Source organism: Chrysoperla carnea, chromosome 2 (genome assembly GCF_905475395.1).
Source record: "Chrysoperla carnea chromosome 2, inChrCarn1.1, whole genome shotgun sequence".
Classification (NCBI taxonomy): Eukaryota; Metazoa; Arthropoda; class Insecta; order Neuroptera; family Chrysopidae; genus Chrysoperla; species Chrysoperla carnea.
The window spans coordinates 1,828,140-1,843,554 of NC_058338.1; the positions used below are offsets into that span (position 1 = coordinate 1,828,140).

General features: G+C 27.4%; 1 protein-coding gene across 1 annotated transcript in view; it reads left to right on the forward strand.

Annotated features, from left to right (window-relative positions):
* Positions 1-3,926: 3,926 nt before the first annotated feature.
* Positions 3,927-15,415, forward strand: part of LOC123291561 (irregular chiasm C-roughest protein) — a 36,404-nt gene continuing 24,915 nt past the window's right edge. The window contains exon 1 of the mRNA XM_044871895.1: positions 3,927-4,354. Coding sequence (XP_044727830.1) covers positions 4,012-4,354 — 343 coding nt within the window. The 5' untranslated portion in view covers positions 3,927-4,011. The remainder of the gene's footprint in view (positions 4,355-15,415) is intronic.

Genomic DNA, 15,415 nt, shown 5'->3' on the forward strand with positions numbered 1-15,415 from the left:
GGGTTGTATGTTTTATGACTGTATACACACTTTAAAAATAATATTGAATTGCTATTTTCCTCAAAAATTTCTGAATATGTTTCGATAATTTTACGAGACATCGTTATATTCTACGAATTAAAGTTTGTCAAACGACTATTTGATGATTATTTTTGAACCTGTTTCCATATGAGTGGCATCGTAGCTCCTAAACGGATGGACCGATTTTAGTTTTTTTGGTTTCGTTTGAAAGGTAATTTAATTGAAAGTGTTATTAGGTATGTTTCAAGTACGACTTTAGGGTTCTGTACCTGAAAAACATAATTTAATGGAGAGGGTTTTTAGATAGGTTCCAAGTTGAGTTTAGGGTTCCGTACACGTAAATTTGTCGGGGGTTTTTTAAATTTTGTTAATTTCGCTTGTTTTAAAATACAACCAGAGAATTGATGTATGTATATTTCGGTATACATTTGATAGAATTAAAGTTTTAGTGTAAAATAATTCATTTACACCTAATTTCACATTGAATATGTTTGATGTTTGAAGCTTCAACATAGCCAAGCCAAGCCAAGCCAAGCTAATAGCTTGTGCTTCACTAGCAATAACTGTAACTATATTCATGATAGTGTTGATATGTTGTTTGTGATGTAGTCAGTCACGTGATATAGTTAATATGTTGTGTATTTCACTTCAATCTAATATTGAATTAATTATGGTAACTCATTAACCAAAGTGAAGATGTCTGACTGACTGACTGATGTTACATTTCTGAATTAATTCCTCTATATATGTTGCAATATTAATTATAATGTATATGCGTATACATTGAATGGGTCATATAACACAAATACCAACAAATAGTTTTTAAAAAAACATAATTGGCGCAGTCGGTAGGGTTTTCTATTAACCCCACTAGCTTCCGTTTTTAATCACTCAAAATAACAAGCCGTGGATAGTCTGGTACGACTCTACACCTTGAGGTACAACATCAGTTTTAAGCAAAAAAGTACTCTTGTTATTTTTTCTCAAAATACTTAGTTTTCGAAATAAAAATTCTTGAAAAATTAAAAGTGCAATTTTCGATTTTAAGAAAAATGTATTATTTTTTCAATCTCTGATTGAATTCACTTAGCTAACGTAGCTTTTGTGCTTTGAATTTTCTTTTCTATTTGATTGATTTTCCCTCTTTTGTAATTTTAATAATCGTATCAATAATTTTCATTTTTTGATTAATCGTTCAATCAAGTACAAAAATATTAAATGAAGATTATGAAATATATATAATTTATTTTATAAGATTGCTTTTTAATAAATTGGAAGGAAACCAAATCAAATTACTTTTGAATATCAAAGTTTTGTTTCTATATGTCATTCAGTTGTTATCATCGATTTAGTGTGTGGGAAATAAGATTGTGCAATTAGTGGCTTCGAAGTTAAACGATGCAAATCGAAAATCTTTGCACAGAAATAACTTGGAGGAGGCTAGAAGCAACAATTTTATTGGGTGTTGCCATACAAAGTGTCTCAAAAATCAAAGATTACAAAACATCAGGAAAATCGTACAGAATTCATAATTAGATTAATTTCAGTATCTCCCAACTTTCTAGTTTATTTCGCGATTTCCTTTTACTGAGGAAAGAATTCTACAATTGAGTAAAAACCAGTTTGAGCTCCGCTTATGTATAGGTGAAGCTGTTGAATGACTAACTGTAACATTTCTTATTATTTTCTTGATACGGAACCATAACCTCGAAAATCGATGACGTATAATAATTTTCTTCTACAATGAATATTTGTTTATGGGTAGAATAATGAGATAGCATACACGAAAAATGGGTTGGGGAAACGACAAGAAGTAATCAATTTTGACAGACAACCAACGAAAAACGAAAATTTAAAAAAAAAAAATGGATAAACTATACATCATAAAGCAGACTGGTAGAAAGACAGATATTTTGTAAGGGGGAATAGATAGGAAACAAATCCGTGAACAATAGACATTTTTATGAATTATTTGATATATAAAAAAGAATTAATGATGTAAAAAATATTATTATATCATCTCAATGATTATTTTATTCTGAGAGTTATATCATAATCAACAACAAAAATTTGCTACATAAGCTGAGCGAATTTCCTTAGTAAAATGCACAAAATATTCGTTTAATAATCTTATCAGCAATCTCGGAAACGGATTTTTTTTAGGCGAAAAATCAATATAACTAGGTTTCATTTTTAAAAAATATTGTTTTAGCCGTGTTTTCAGGAAAAAACTGAAACAAATTGAAAAATGAGCCATCTATTGGCGAGTAGTAATACTATTATTTTTTTTAAATTGGAATCAACTGCCTTACCGACACTGAAACATTAAAGATAGGTTTCAGTAGATGGCGTTGTTACACGATTAGTACGCAGTTTTCTTTCGGAAACGGTTCCAACTATTTTCATGACATTTAGTATGAAAGTTTCGAGCAAAGCTCGGTCATCCGAGTACTTTATAAAAAAAGAGACTAGGATTCCTAGAAATTGTATCAATTTCGTTCAATATCAAAGAAAGTGGGATAATATGATAATTAAACAGCAAGGTCTAATTTCTTTTCATTTTTGGATTTTATAATAAACAGCCCAAATTAAATTATTTTACAGTTTTTCGCCAAGGATGGTTTAAATCAGACTCTCTGCTATTCTCAAGGTCTCGAATGATCGAATACCTTCGAGCAATAACGTACGCTCTGTACCTATATTAACAAATTTACACAAGCGTTATAAACATTCATAACGGAGAGAAGATTATTTTAGTCGAGTGGCCACGCAAGAAAAATAACCCTCAATAAATACAATTTTTAGTATTTATTTTTATTTCATCTTTAAATATTATTTTTTCGGTTACCTTTTTCGTTACCCAAAAAAAAAAAAAAGAAAACGCAAACACACTCGTATTTGTATCAAAAAAACATTGCAATGTTTATTTTTTAAATATCTTTTATATTCCTGTTGGTTCTGTAAGAATGACGTAAGGTGGGGTAGAAAGGACACACAGTTATTTTAATTAAACATTTTTAATAAATTAACATAAATTTTCACGTTTTTTTTTTACATTTCCCGATAAAAGGTGAATATCTCGGATGACCGAGTTTTGCTCGGCATTTTTTTAGTTAAAAAGACAGAAATTTGATCACTTATATAAGAGCCGTTTAAAACTCCATATAAATACCAAATTGAATGTCCCGCTAATATTCTTTATTTCGTTAACTACACCGATAGATGTCAGGGAGAGTCATATTTTGCAGTGTATGTTTCAGTTTGCCATGAAAAGACGGATAAACTGACGTTTTTTAAAAATGAATCGTAGCGAGATCGACTTTTCGCCCCCAAAAAACCTCTGCATACTCATTTTCATGAAAATTGTTGGAGCGAGCCATTTAGCCATTTGCACTTTCGAAATTTCGCATATGAATCAATATTATTTAACGATAAGTACAAAATGGACTAGGTATGCCAGGTTTTATCCTGGTAGAAATATTGTTCTAGAGATAAAACAAAAGTTTATGTGTAAAAAGTGTTCCTAGTAACAGCTTTTGCGTAACAGCTTTTGTTTGAAACATTTTTTCGTAAACATCATGGTTTGGACGTGAGAGAGCAAATTAGGTTAGACACGTCATACAGTATACTGTAAATTTATAGGTTACATTTATTATGTACATGTTTGTTTATTGTATATACTATATCCACTGAGAAAGTGAGAAGAAAGATACTCTTATTACTTGTGTGTGTAAGAGTGACTATCTTTCTTTACTTACTTGACGTAAAAACCATGCTTATCATGTTTTATTTTAATATATCAGTTAATATTACTTTACCAGAAAGTTATTGGTCTCTAAAAACTAAATCCATAACAATTTGTTCCATATTTTCACCAAAATTTTCTCTTTTTTGTTCCAGATAAAAAATAAAATATATACAAGATAAAAAAAAATCTGCCTAATCCACACGTGGACACTGAAGTGAATCTGGCTGATACACACTATAACAATGGATATATTATTGACAACAAAACATGATCGAAAAAATCGAAGTAGTAACGGTGTAAATAGACAACAATGTTCGTTCTTCACAACAATGTATAACAATCATATAATATGTGTTTCATTATTTTTATTATTACGATTTGGTAATGTTGCAAATGCTGGCGAACAAAGATTTGCAATGCAACCGCAAGATCAAACCGCTGTTGTTGGATCACGTGTTACGTTGCCATGTCGTGTCATTGATAAGAGTGGTATGTTGCAATGGACAAAAGATGATTTTGGTTTGGGAACGCATCGAAATTTATCGGGTTTTGATCGATATTCTATGGTGGGCAGTGATGAAGAAGGTAAGTGCAAAAAACTAAATTTTTGTATTATATAATTTTATTTAAGGCTGTTGGTGTAAAAAAATTTATGTCAGTTCGATGCACTAAATTTTAGCCAAAAAAGTAAAAAATTATTATATTTTATTATTTGTTCAATTATTATTGGTTTAAATTTATATAGTTACTGAGGAAGTTATAAATAAATGACGAAACGTTCGAAAATTTATCTTTTAAAATTTTCTACTGCACCATAAAATACAAAGTAAAAAGAGTCTGATAAATTTTCATGCCCAAATTATTTAGTTTGATTTATTAAATGTAATTATAAACAAATAAATTAGACATGGTTAAACTTAATTATTTTAATTAAACAGGGAAAAAAATCCTTTTATTTTTTTATTTTTAAATATTCACTTCAATTAAAAATGAATTCATTCGTTTTAAGTCTTTAATACATCACACATAACTTCCATCGATATTAATTCTAAAGCCTTTTTTTTGAAATTATTTGCAAAAAAACATCGAATATTCGAATTAGTTGTTCGAAAAATCGACAAAAGAGAATATAAAAAACAGAAAAAGTGTTAAAATATTCGAAAATTTCCTATAATTTGAGATTTCCGGAATTTATTTTGAGATCAATTCGATTTTGTTTTTCAATTTCACTCGTGGCTCGAAAATCATTAAAACGTCACAGCTTGATATAAAACGCTTCGTGTGTCCTTAGCCTTAATGGAAGTTTTTATTACATTTTTCGTTTATTTTAAACTATAGTTTTAAATTATCAAAAATAATATTTCTGTTATCACATATATAATATGAATCCATTTCTCTCGCTCTAAGCATCTCTATCTGTCTCTTTCTGTCAGCCATAGCTTTTGTTAATTAATGTCTATCTACACATAATTAAATTTTTTACTTGATTAAAACGGAAAAATTAAATATTACATCCTTTATGCTGCGAGTTCACACACAAAAAATTTATACAAAAAAAAATTTAATGAAAAATTGTACAATATAGAAATGTTTTAACATCATTATTATACTTAACAGTATATACAGGATGTTATAAGAGCCAAGATATGAAAATGCTATAAATTATATCACAATAGAAACTTAGAAGGTTAACAAAACGACTAAAAAACTCTTCAGTTAAGGTAGTACGAGCGACAAGACAAGTTTAGACTTGTGGTTCAAATTATTTGTACCTTATTTTCAACTTTGATGATAAATTTTGTTATAATTTCATGAATTGTAAACGAAAAATCAGAATAAAATTTTTTGATATCTGCCTTTGTTTTCGAAATTACTAAATATAGCGTCGTGTTATAACATAATTAGACTTAGAAATATATAAATTTAAAAAAAAAAGTTTATTGGTGACGTCGGGTTTCGAACCCGGTACCTTTAGTATGACAAGCGAGCCTCCTATTCTACAGCCTAATTTTTTGTAATTTTTAAAAAAAATTGCAAATATTCACAAAACTTTTTTTGAATAGTGTTTTTACAGAAACTTTTGTTATGTAAGGTGTATATTTTTATTAAACATTCAAAAAAACTTTAAAATTCATCAAAACCGTCAATTTCCATAGCTCTTACATCTTTCAAACGTATCCTGCCAAAAAACTTTATTATAACATTCTGTAAATTGCATTTGATTATATAATTTTTCCTTGAACACAGTGGCAAGGGTGAAAATGAAAATGACTAAAAGACAAAAGGAAAACATTATGACTGACGATGAGGCTACATGAAAAATTAAAAAAAGATGGAAGAAAATTAAAATTAACTTTAATTTAAATATAAAATAATATAAAGAACCGTAGCGCGATACGCCAAATTAAACATATAATAAATTCATCTCTATCCTTCTCTTCTGCCCTAGTTTTTTTTTTAAATATTGTACGTTTTTCATGAAAAATTCAATTTGTTTTTCTTGATATTATGTATGTGTGTGTGAAAAAAATTAAAATATCTCCACTTTTATATAAAAAGATGGAAAATTCATGTCCTTGTGTTTGGTGTGTTAGTCCTTATGTTAATTGAGGATGATGTTTTCATTTTCCGTGTTAAGAATTGCTAATTATAATATCTATTTATAATATTATAAAACAGTAGTATGTTTTTGCTACGTGCGTTTTTCACTGGGAAGCCATTAATGGTATTAAGAATGCGAGCATCAAAGCAATTTTAAATAAAAAGCTTGATTTTTTTATATATGAAGTTGGACTAAGTCTAAATCAATTCTGAAAATTGAAAATCGGGTACAAATAATTACAACCCTAAATCTAAAATTGAGAGAAGACAGGTTGGAAGAAATAGGATATAGCGAAAATATTGTTTGTATGATAAGATTGCAAACGGGACTACGAATTTGCGGGCATTAGCTAGTTTGTTATAAAGAATTGACAATTTAAATACGTGTTGTTATCTTTTGTAAAATGCGTAAAGAATTATCGAATTTCTTTCTCTAGTTCGAAATTCTTAAGTATTTTTCTACTAATTTTTTTACCGTTAAAAAATTATGTTAAAAAAGTGTTTTTGTTGAATATATTATGCTTATCGGGATAAAAAACAAGTATCTACCTCATACGTCATACAAATTGCCTAGTTTACGATAATTTTAGAGCATTTTCTTACACTTACGTCACATCCTCGATTTTTTTTTGTACACAACCTGTAATTTTTTTTCCCATGCTAAAAGCATGAATTAAAAATGAAATAAATATTATTAAATAATTTTATTTCCACCCCAAAGAACCCATTTTAATATTAACATAACCTCAAAAATATTATAATACCACTTAATTATTATATAGCATAATAGAACATAATTATGTAATAATATTTGTAACATAACCACATAATAATATTTTGGTTCGTATCCAAATTTGTTCGAGTAGTACTGTCCAAAAAATCCCAATGTGGTTGTTCCATTTCTAAAAAAAATAAACTGGTTTGAAATCCAATTCTTTCATAAAACAAAAATGTAGATATTTTGACAATTTTGCGGAGTGCCACATGGTACGCTTATAGGTCCTTTTTTCTTATTCACAACTCAATATATTTTCTTATCTTATATATATTATGACTCTAGCAAGTTTTTTTCTGTCCTATCTTTATTTTCCTTATCCCTTTATCAAATTCGTTTATATTCTTTTGGAAAGAATAGTTTTTGGAAAGAAAAAATGTGATTTATGTTTTTCTGGGAAAAAATTTATTTTTAATGTCTTTTAAAATGAAAAAATATTATTTTTATGTTTTTTATTTAATATTAAAATTTTATGAAAAGTAAATTATAAATAAAAAAATATGTCTGTCGCTTCAATTTAATATGAAAATTTTCTTCGCAATGTTTTCCAATTTATTTGAAACTTATATAAAACTAAAACAAATTATTTATATTAAATTTTTTTGGTAATAAAAGTACAAAGTATTTTCTCGAAAATTACTAACAAATAAAAAATGTTCTTTGAAAATATGGATTTTTAATTTTCTGTCTAAAATTAATTCCAGAGAATCAAATAAAATGTCTTCGAACTAAAAGTTTTCCAGAATAATTTAAATAAGACTTATAAAAAGGATTTGACAAGAGTCTTCTTCGAGATTTCCCCTGAATCGCTTCAAAAAATTACCCACTTAATCGTTAAACGAACTCGATTTTGTATTTTTGTCAAAATTTATCTATAAAATCAAATTTCATTTAATTTCAAAACAAAATGTTATAATATTTTCTATTTTTTTAAGAGAAATAAAACAATCGGGAAATTTAGAACTAGAATTTCGTATGCTAGAAAGATTCCTGATGAATTTGAACATTTGTCCCATTTTGTTCCAGTTATAATTATGCCATTTTACATTTTTACCTACATGATCTGAATAAAATATTTTCCTAATAACTTTGTACCATGTTTTTCTCGAAATAGCTAGAATATTCGAAGACGTTCGGTATATATAAAAAAAAATTGTTTTTTCAATATGAATAATGAAAAGCAATTAATATGTTTTATAGCTTATATAGCTTACCGTTTACACATTATTTAACGACCAAAAGAAAACTAATAAAACTTATGTGTTATATTACACTCTCTCAAAATAGGGGTGGAAAACGGTGAAAATGTCTTTTTCACATAAAAAGTGTTTATATACCTATAAGAGTGGGGAAAACTTGAAAGGTAACAGAAGAAAATCATATAATTTACTATTTATGTCGATAAATAACGATTAAATTTTCTGTGTGTGGTTATTTTTTGTTACAAACAAAAAACAAAATCAATTTAAAGTTATCCGATTACGATACCTTGTAAATAGTTTGAAATAATACAACAACTTTTGTTTGAAACATTTTTTCATAAATATCAAGGACAAAAATTTGGTGTCCATTTTTAAAAAAGTTAAAAATTTGCAGGTAATTTCAACTAATAGTCTTGTGAAAAATTCTCGAAAAATGATTCAACCCTTTCCATCCAGGGTCTTTAAACAATTAACTCAGTCAATTGTTTAATTTTTCGAAATACTATGGATTATAAACTTTTTAAAAAAAGAACTCAAAAGAAAGATTACACTCAAAAAACTGTACAAAATAGTCGTACAGTTTTCGAACTCCTTTATAATGCTTGGACCTAGAACGAAAAAAGAGAAGCGCTGGTAATAAGTGTTTCTGTAAAAACGATTCCCATAAATCATGACAATAAATTAATTATGTCATGACATGTTTGTTCAACACTCTTCGATATATCGACCATTTTGTGTTCGGTAATTACTTTCAAAATGACTTATTAGTGATTTTCAATGGAAGTAATCAATGGGAATTTTTTTTATCACACGAATAAAATTGGGGGAAAATAAACGATTCGATTTTTAATTTTTGTATGTCATAATTCATCGAACGTTCAAAGAGAGTTCAAAATGTAATTGGTACCTTGTGTACAAGGCAGATAATTAATTTTCGTTAATTAGAAGTTAGAAGTAAATTTTTGCAAACGAAAATTGCGCACCACTAAAAAGAAATTATACAGAGAAGTAAATCAGTAAAAAAACACCATTGGATTCTCCTCATTTTACATTCACAGGTGGCGCTCGTATTTTAAAATTTACAATAGTTCTATTTCTCATTCATAGATGGCATTTTTTTGCCATTCTACATAATCAATCATAAAATAATAATAAAGCTTTAAAATGAGGAGTGAATTATGGAATTTGATAAGAGTATGACAGAAAAAAACTTGCTAAAACTTGAAAATCAGCAATTTTGCCAGCTAATTTTCAAGAATGCCCACTAAGAAACACATTAAAAGCAACCATTTTCAAGTGCCAGACATTCTTTATTTTTACCTAATTTTAATTAAAAAAAAAGAAATAACAAAACATCCAGCAGCCGTCTTGACATCAACTTTGCCATGACATTAAAAGTACAATTCTCTCTTTTCTATAATCCCAGATTTAAAAAGATATAAGTGTCAAATTTCAGTTGATCTCGAAAAACAAAACGAATCAAAATTAGATTACAAGACTATAATAACATATCATATAAAAAGTTAAAATAAAAAGCTTAACAAAAAATAAATAAAATATCAACTTCGAATATCCTAGAAAAAAAACGAAGAACAGAGAAAAAAAGATAAAATAAATATCTCAATTAAAAATGACATAAATATGTTTGTTCTTGTATTGTGTTTCGAGTTTTGTTTTCTGTTTTTTTCGACTGTCCGTTCATAAATTAATTGATATATTATTATTTGATAACAAGAGTCGTGTTCTTGTTCTGTTCGTATCATGATTTGTTCAACGACCTCAAGTTAAGATGGTTTTCTTTCTCTTTTCGTCTTGTCACAATCAAATCTTTTTTTTCTTAGGACAAGGTATTCAAAAAGTTTGAGCAATTGGTTTAATAAAACTAAGATCTTACAATAGGGTATTATCGTTAGTCAAAAATCACTACAAATTATAAAACAAAGTCGCTTTTTCTGTCCCTATATCCCTATGTACGCTTAAATCTTTGAAACTACGCAACGGATTTTGATGCGGTTTTTTTAATAGATAGAGTGATTCAAGAGGAAGGTTTTTATGTATAATACATCCATATTATAGTAGAGTAAGGGGTTGAAATAGAGGTTGAAAGGGATATGCTTCAAAAACTAAAAAAGTTGTGCATCGATTAAGCTCAAATATTGACACGATATACAACCAGCTTCAAAGATCTATTGTTTTAATCTACTTTTAACCTTCGGGGGTAGAAAGGTGTAGCGAGAAAGTGGGAAGGAATTATCGAATATTTACAAATATAACTAAGTGGGGTATCAAATAAAAGAGCATGACGTGTACATTACAAAACTGTTATACAACGAAAGGAAATGTGGAGGGAGGGGTGCAAGTGGGGATGTTGCCCAGCAAAGCGGGTAGTTCACAGCTAGTAAATTATGAAAGAAAAAAGTTAAAATTTATGTAAAAATATATTTAAATATTCTGGTTTCGAGTCATAAAAGCACATTTTTCTTTTAAAATATTAAAATTAAAAAACGTAATTTTTAAACTGTATATCATGTGACCTAAAACGCGGGCAAGCCTTGCTGTGATGTCATATCGGTATGAGCCATAGACCATCAATTAGTTCAGTGTAGACAGCTGGGTATAATATATACATAGATAGTAAGTGTTTATATTTATTATAATCAGATGTCTATGAATATATCTGTCAAATTTATTTGTGTTATTTCGTGTAATGATACCGATATTACGTCATCAAATTGGATGCCCGCGTTTTTGATAGTTTAAAAAAAGTTTCAAATTTAATTTAAGTTTTTGGCAAGAAAGCGTGTGTATTTTGAAGTACTTTTTCAAAAATAGTAGAATACCCTATTGTATATCTTATATAGTGTGTCGCATTTAAGATGCAGACACCCTCACTTTTTCGCCATTTATAGGCAAATCGATTGGACAATTTTCACAGTCATATAACATTTTTAAGATATTTAACCGAAACCTGAACCTAAAACTCAGCCTACTACAAATTGACCAATAGGGAAAGTTCTTAAAATTTGGCCCAGCACCAGAGATGGTTAGAGATATCGAAAAACATTATTAAAAGAAGTTGCTTAGAAAACTTTTTTATGCAATAGGTATACCGATTTTCATGGGAAAAATGTGCATTAATAATTTTTTCATTATTTTGATCTAAACTTAAAATTATTCTGAAAAGTTCTGAGGAGAACGTACTTTTGAATGTTCTTGTTTTGTTGAATCATCATTTAGTTATTGCCAATAATAAGGAACCCTTTTATTGTGTAACAGGGTTACAATTATTAAAATAATGCCTTTTATTTTTCTTTATATTAAATGAAAATGGTTTTCCAAATATTTTGTAACACTATCCAAAAAAAAAATAAAAAAATTCCTCGGAAACTGTTTATTGTTTCTAGTTAAACCTTCTATTTAATTCCCTTAATATTTTGAGAGATTTTTATAAAGAATTTTTTCGTAAACTTATAATAAAAAAGGTTTTCCATATGTAGCCAACTTAAGTAGGACACCCTGTAATATGATCGTTAATAGTTTAATACTTGGTAAAGACATGAATTTATTTCATATCATTTTTGTAAGATATGAGAAAGTATGCGTTAAGTGAAGCACCTTTTTGACTACATACACGTTAAGAGTACCTATATCTCCATCATAGAAGTTTTCCAATATTTATCTAATCATTTTTCGATCAATCACAAATTTATTCAACGATAAAATATCTTTCAAATATCAAAAACTTTTTTTTCCCTCGTTTTATTAATTTCATGTTTCATTTCAAGAGTTATCAATAATATAATGTTTTCGTATCGATAACAAAATATTTTGTTATTTATTAAAAAAAAAAAAATACCTCTTAAAATTTGTTAATATCCAAATTTTTCCCATAGAAATTTATCATTTTTAATCCCCGAACCAAGAAAAGAAGGAGTTATAAGTTTGACCGCTTTGTGTGTATGCATTTTTTACATTTACGTCATACAAATTGCCTAGTTTACGAAATTTGTAGACCATTTTCTTACATTTACGTCATATAAACTGCCTAGTTGACTTTAATTCAACTTTCATTTTTAATGATTTTTTAAATATCTAATTAAATTTCGTGTGATTAAAATCTTTTTTTTTTTGGTAAGTTTTATTAATATTTCTTGTGTGGTATCAATTAGTTTAAAATAATCACTTTATGTTAATTAATATTAATTAAACAATGGCCACCCACATTCATTTTTGTTATTCTTCAGGGTCAATTAAATGTCAATGGATATTTTAAAGTTTTAAAGGTGTATTTTTTTTTTAAATACAATAAAAATTAAATTTAATAACCCCCCAACAGAATTTTAAAAGCTGTTGGTAATTTGATGCCACTGAATAGATATGAAATTTAATTTGTTATTTATTAAAAATCGTCCCTTTTTCTTAAACAAATATCACTAAGATCGATAAATATTGATTGAATATTTTTAATTAATATACTTTTTAAATCGATACCTATATATAATCAATGAGCTTGTTAAGTTATCTAATATGCGTATAAATAGATTTTTATACGCATATTATTAAAACTATTACAGTTTTATTGAAAATTAATTAAAACTTTACAGGGTGTACAAGATTTTGACTGATTGAGTATACATATTTTTGAAATAATTTTTTATACTATTAATTTTTATTCTATTTTTGAATCAAAGCCCGTAAAAAACTAAGGAACGAATATTAAAATCTCTTCAAACTATTGTTCCCGAAAATGTACTCGCCTAATATCTTGAAACTTTCCTTTCAGTAAATTATTTATTGATCGTTTGTGAAGAGAACAATTTGTCTATTAGTAAAATTTGTAAAATTACAAAAGCTTTCTCTGAATTTTGAACAAACTCAAAAAAGTTGATGAAAAATGTATAAAATCGAATTCAATTAACCCTTGGCTGGAAATTTTCCGACATTAGAAGTAATTTTCAACGCGATTTCAAGCGTCACCTTTGAAATTACTCCTTTATTCATTAATTTTTGGGGGTTTTATAAGTTTGACCGCTTTGTGTGTGTGTCTGTCTGTCTGCCCGTGGCTTTTGTTTCGTTTGACAGGTAATTTAACGGAAAGTGTTCTTAGCTTTGTTTCAAGTGCAAGCTTAGGGTTCCGTTCCCGAAAAATTTGTCGGGAGTTTTTCAAATTTCACTTTTTGTTTCTTTTTAGAATAATTTTCAGAATACCTGTATTGTTTCTAGAACACTCTGTAAATGATTATATGTTTTATTAAAAAATTTTTTTTTTTGTGATTTATAAAACATGCGTCTGTCTTTAGAATTCAATTTTATTATATTTTTAAATAAAAATATTTTAATAATTAATTATTATTTGAGATTATTTAAATTATTAATTAAAAATTGTGAATGTATTTGCATATAGATTAAAGATTTTATTTAAATTTTTTTGGTTTAGTATTACAGAGAAAATTGTTATTTTTTTCCAAGTGTAAAAGGGATCAGTAGGCTATTAAAACAAGCACCTTTAACAACTCATCTCACAAAAAAATATACATTTTCAATTTTGATGCTGAATTATGTTATAACTTGACGAAAAGTAAGAATACAATTTTTCGATATATGACATAAATTTCAAAATATTGAAAATTGAAAATTTTCTTTAACTATTCAGCTTTCGATATTTCGAAAATCAAGACATATATATATGGAAAAAATTTTATTCTTATTTTTCGCCAACATTCATTAAATTTTCTAGATTCAAAACAAGTAATTTTTCTTCTTAAATGGTTAATTCGTGTCTCATTGAAAGCATATCAAAAATAACAATAATTAGCTTTTTAATAAAATAAGTTTAACTTGATTCTGCAGTTAAAATTTTTACTTGATTTTGGGAACATTTCTAGGGGACGTTACAACGTTTATTGTACCATCAAAGTAATATTATTATTGCAAAATCTTATTCATATAAAATAAGTAATGCTTTTATACAAAAGCTTCTTCTTCTATACATATCTCGTGCTATAGCAGAGAAGCTGAAAGCTTTAATATATGTGTATATGTCAAAACTTTCTCAAAATCTATATATGTATATTTATACTTCATGATAGCAACTCATTATTTTTCATCCAGAAAAAGCAAAATTCATAATTATAAAAGCTTTTCAAAAAGTATCGGAATTTTTTTTGTTCGCAAAAAATTACGACTTAGTCGATTTACCGATGTAAATGTTGTTTTGTTCGAAATGAAAGCGATTCTGCCAAGAATAGAATTGATGGCAAAGTTTTGTCTACAGTTATTGTCTTGCTATTTAGCTTTTGTAAAAATCTAGTAGGTTTTTGTTATTTTTCCTTCGAATACGAAAGCCTATTATTGAAACTCCGCTATCCGTTCGTTCGTGTGTCTTACAGCTGGCTGTATCTCTCACAAACCGCAATAGTTAGACTGAACTTTTGACAAGATGTGTATTACCCATGTCGCTATAACAATAAATACTACGTATCCTTCGTGTACGAGTCCAACTCACACTTGTCCGATTTTATTTTGAAAAAATGTTTCCCTTATCAGAATAAAGTTCTATCCTTTTGAAAGCTCCATTAATTTGCTGATTATTACGATAATAGGCTTTAACAGTGTTTCAGCAGCCGATGAATAAATAGAAGGTTATTATGAACCCATAGTGGTTTACAACAACACTGTACAAATGTATTAATGATTGACGGTTTAATCTCAATAAGAATTAATTGAATCTATGAATTGTTACAGTGGTTTGGAGTTAAAATATTAAACTTATCAGAAAACTATTGATCTTACTTCTAATGGCTTTATTTACGAGATAAGTATAAAACGTAATCTTTGAAAATGAACGAAATGTGTCTTTATAACTTTTCCAAAGGTAACATTATCTACGACATCTAATTTATCTATTCATTAATATTACATATCCATAGAAATATTTATTAATTACAAAATGGTTCACAAAAAAATATTACACCATTATTCACATCAAAAATAATAAATTCAGAAAATCAAAATAAAAAATTTCATAATATGATTGCACATGATTGTCCACAAATTTACTGCCTGTTA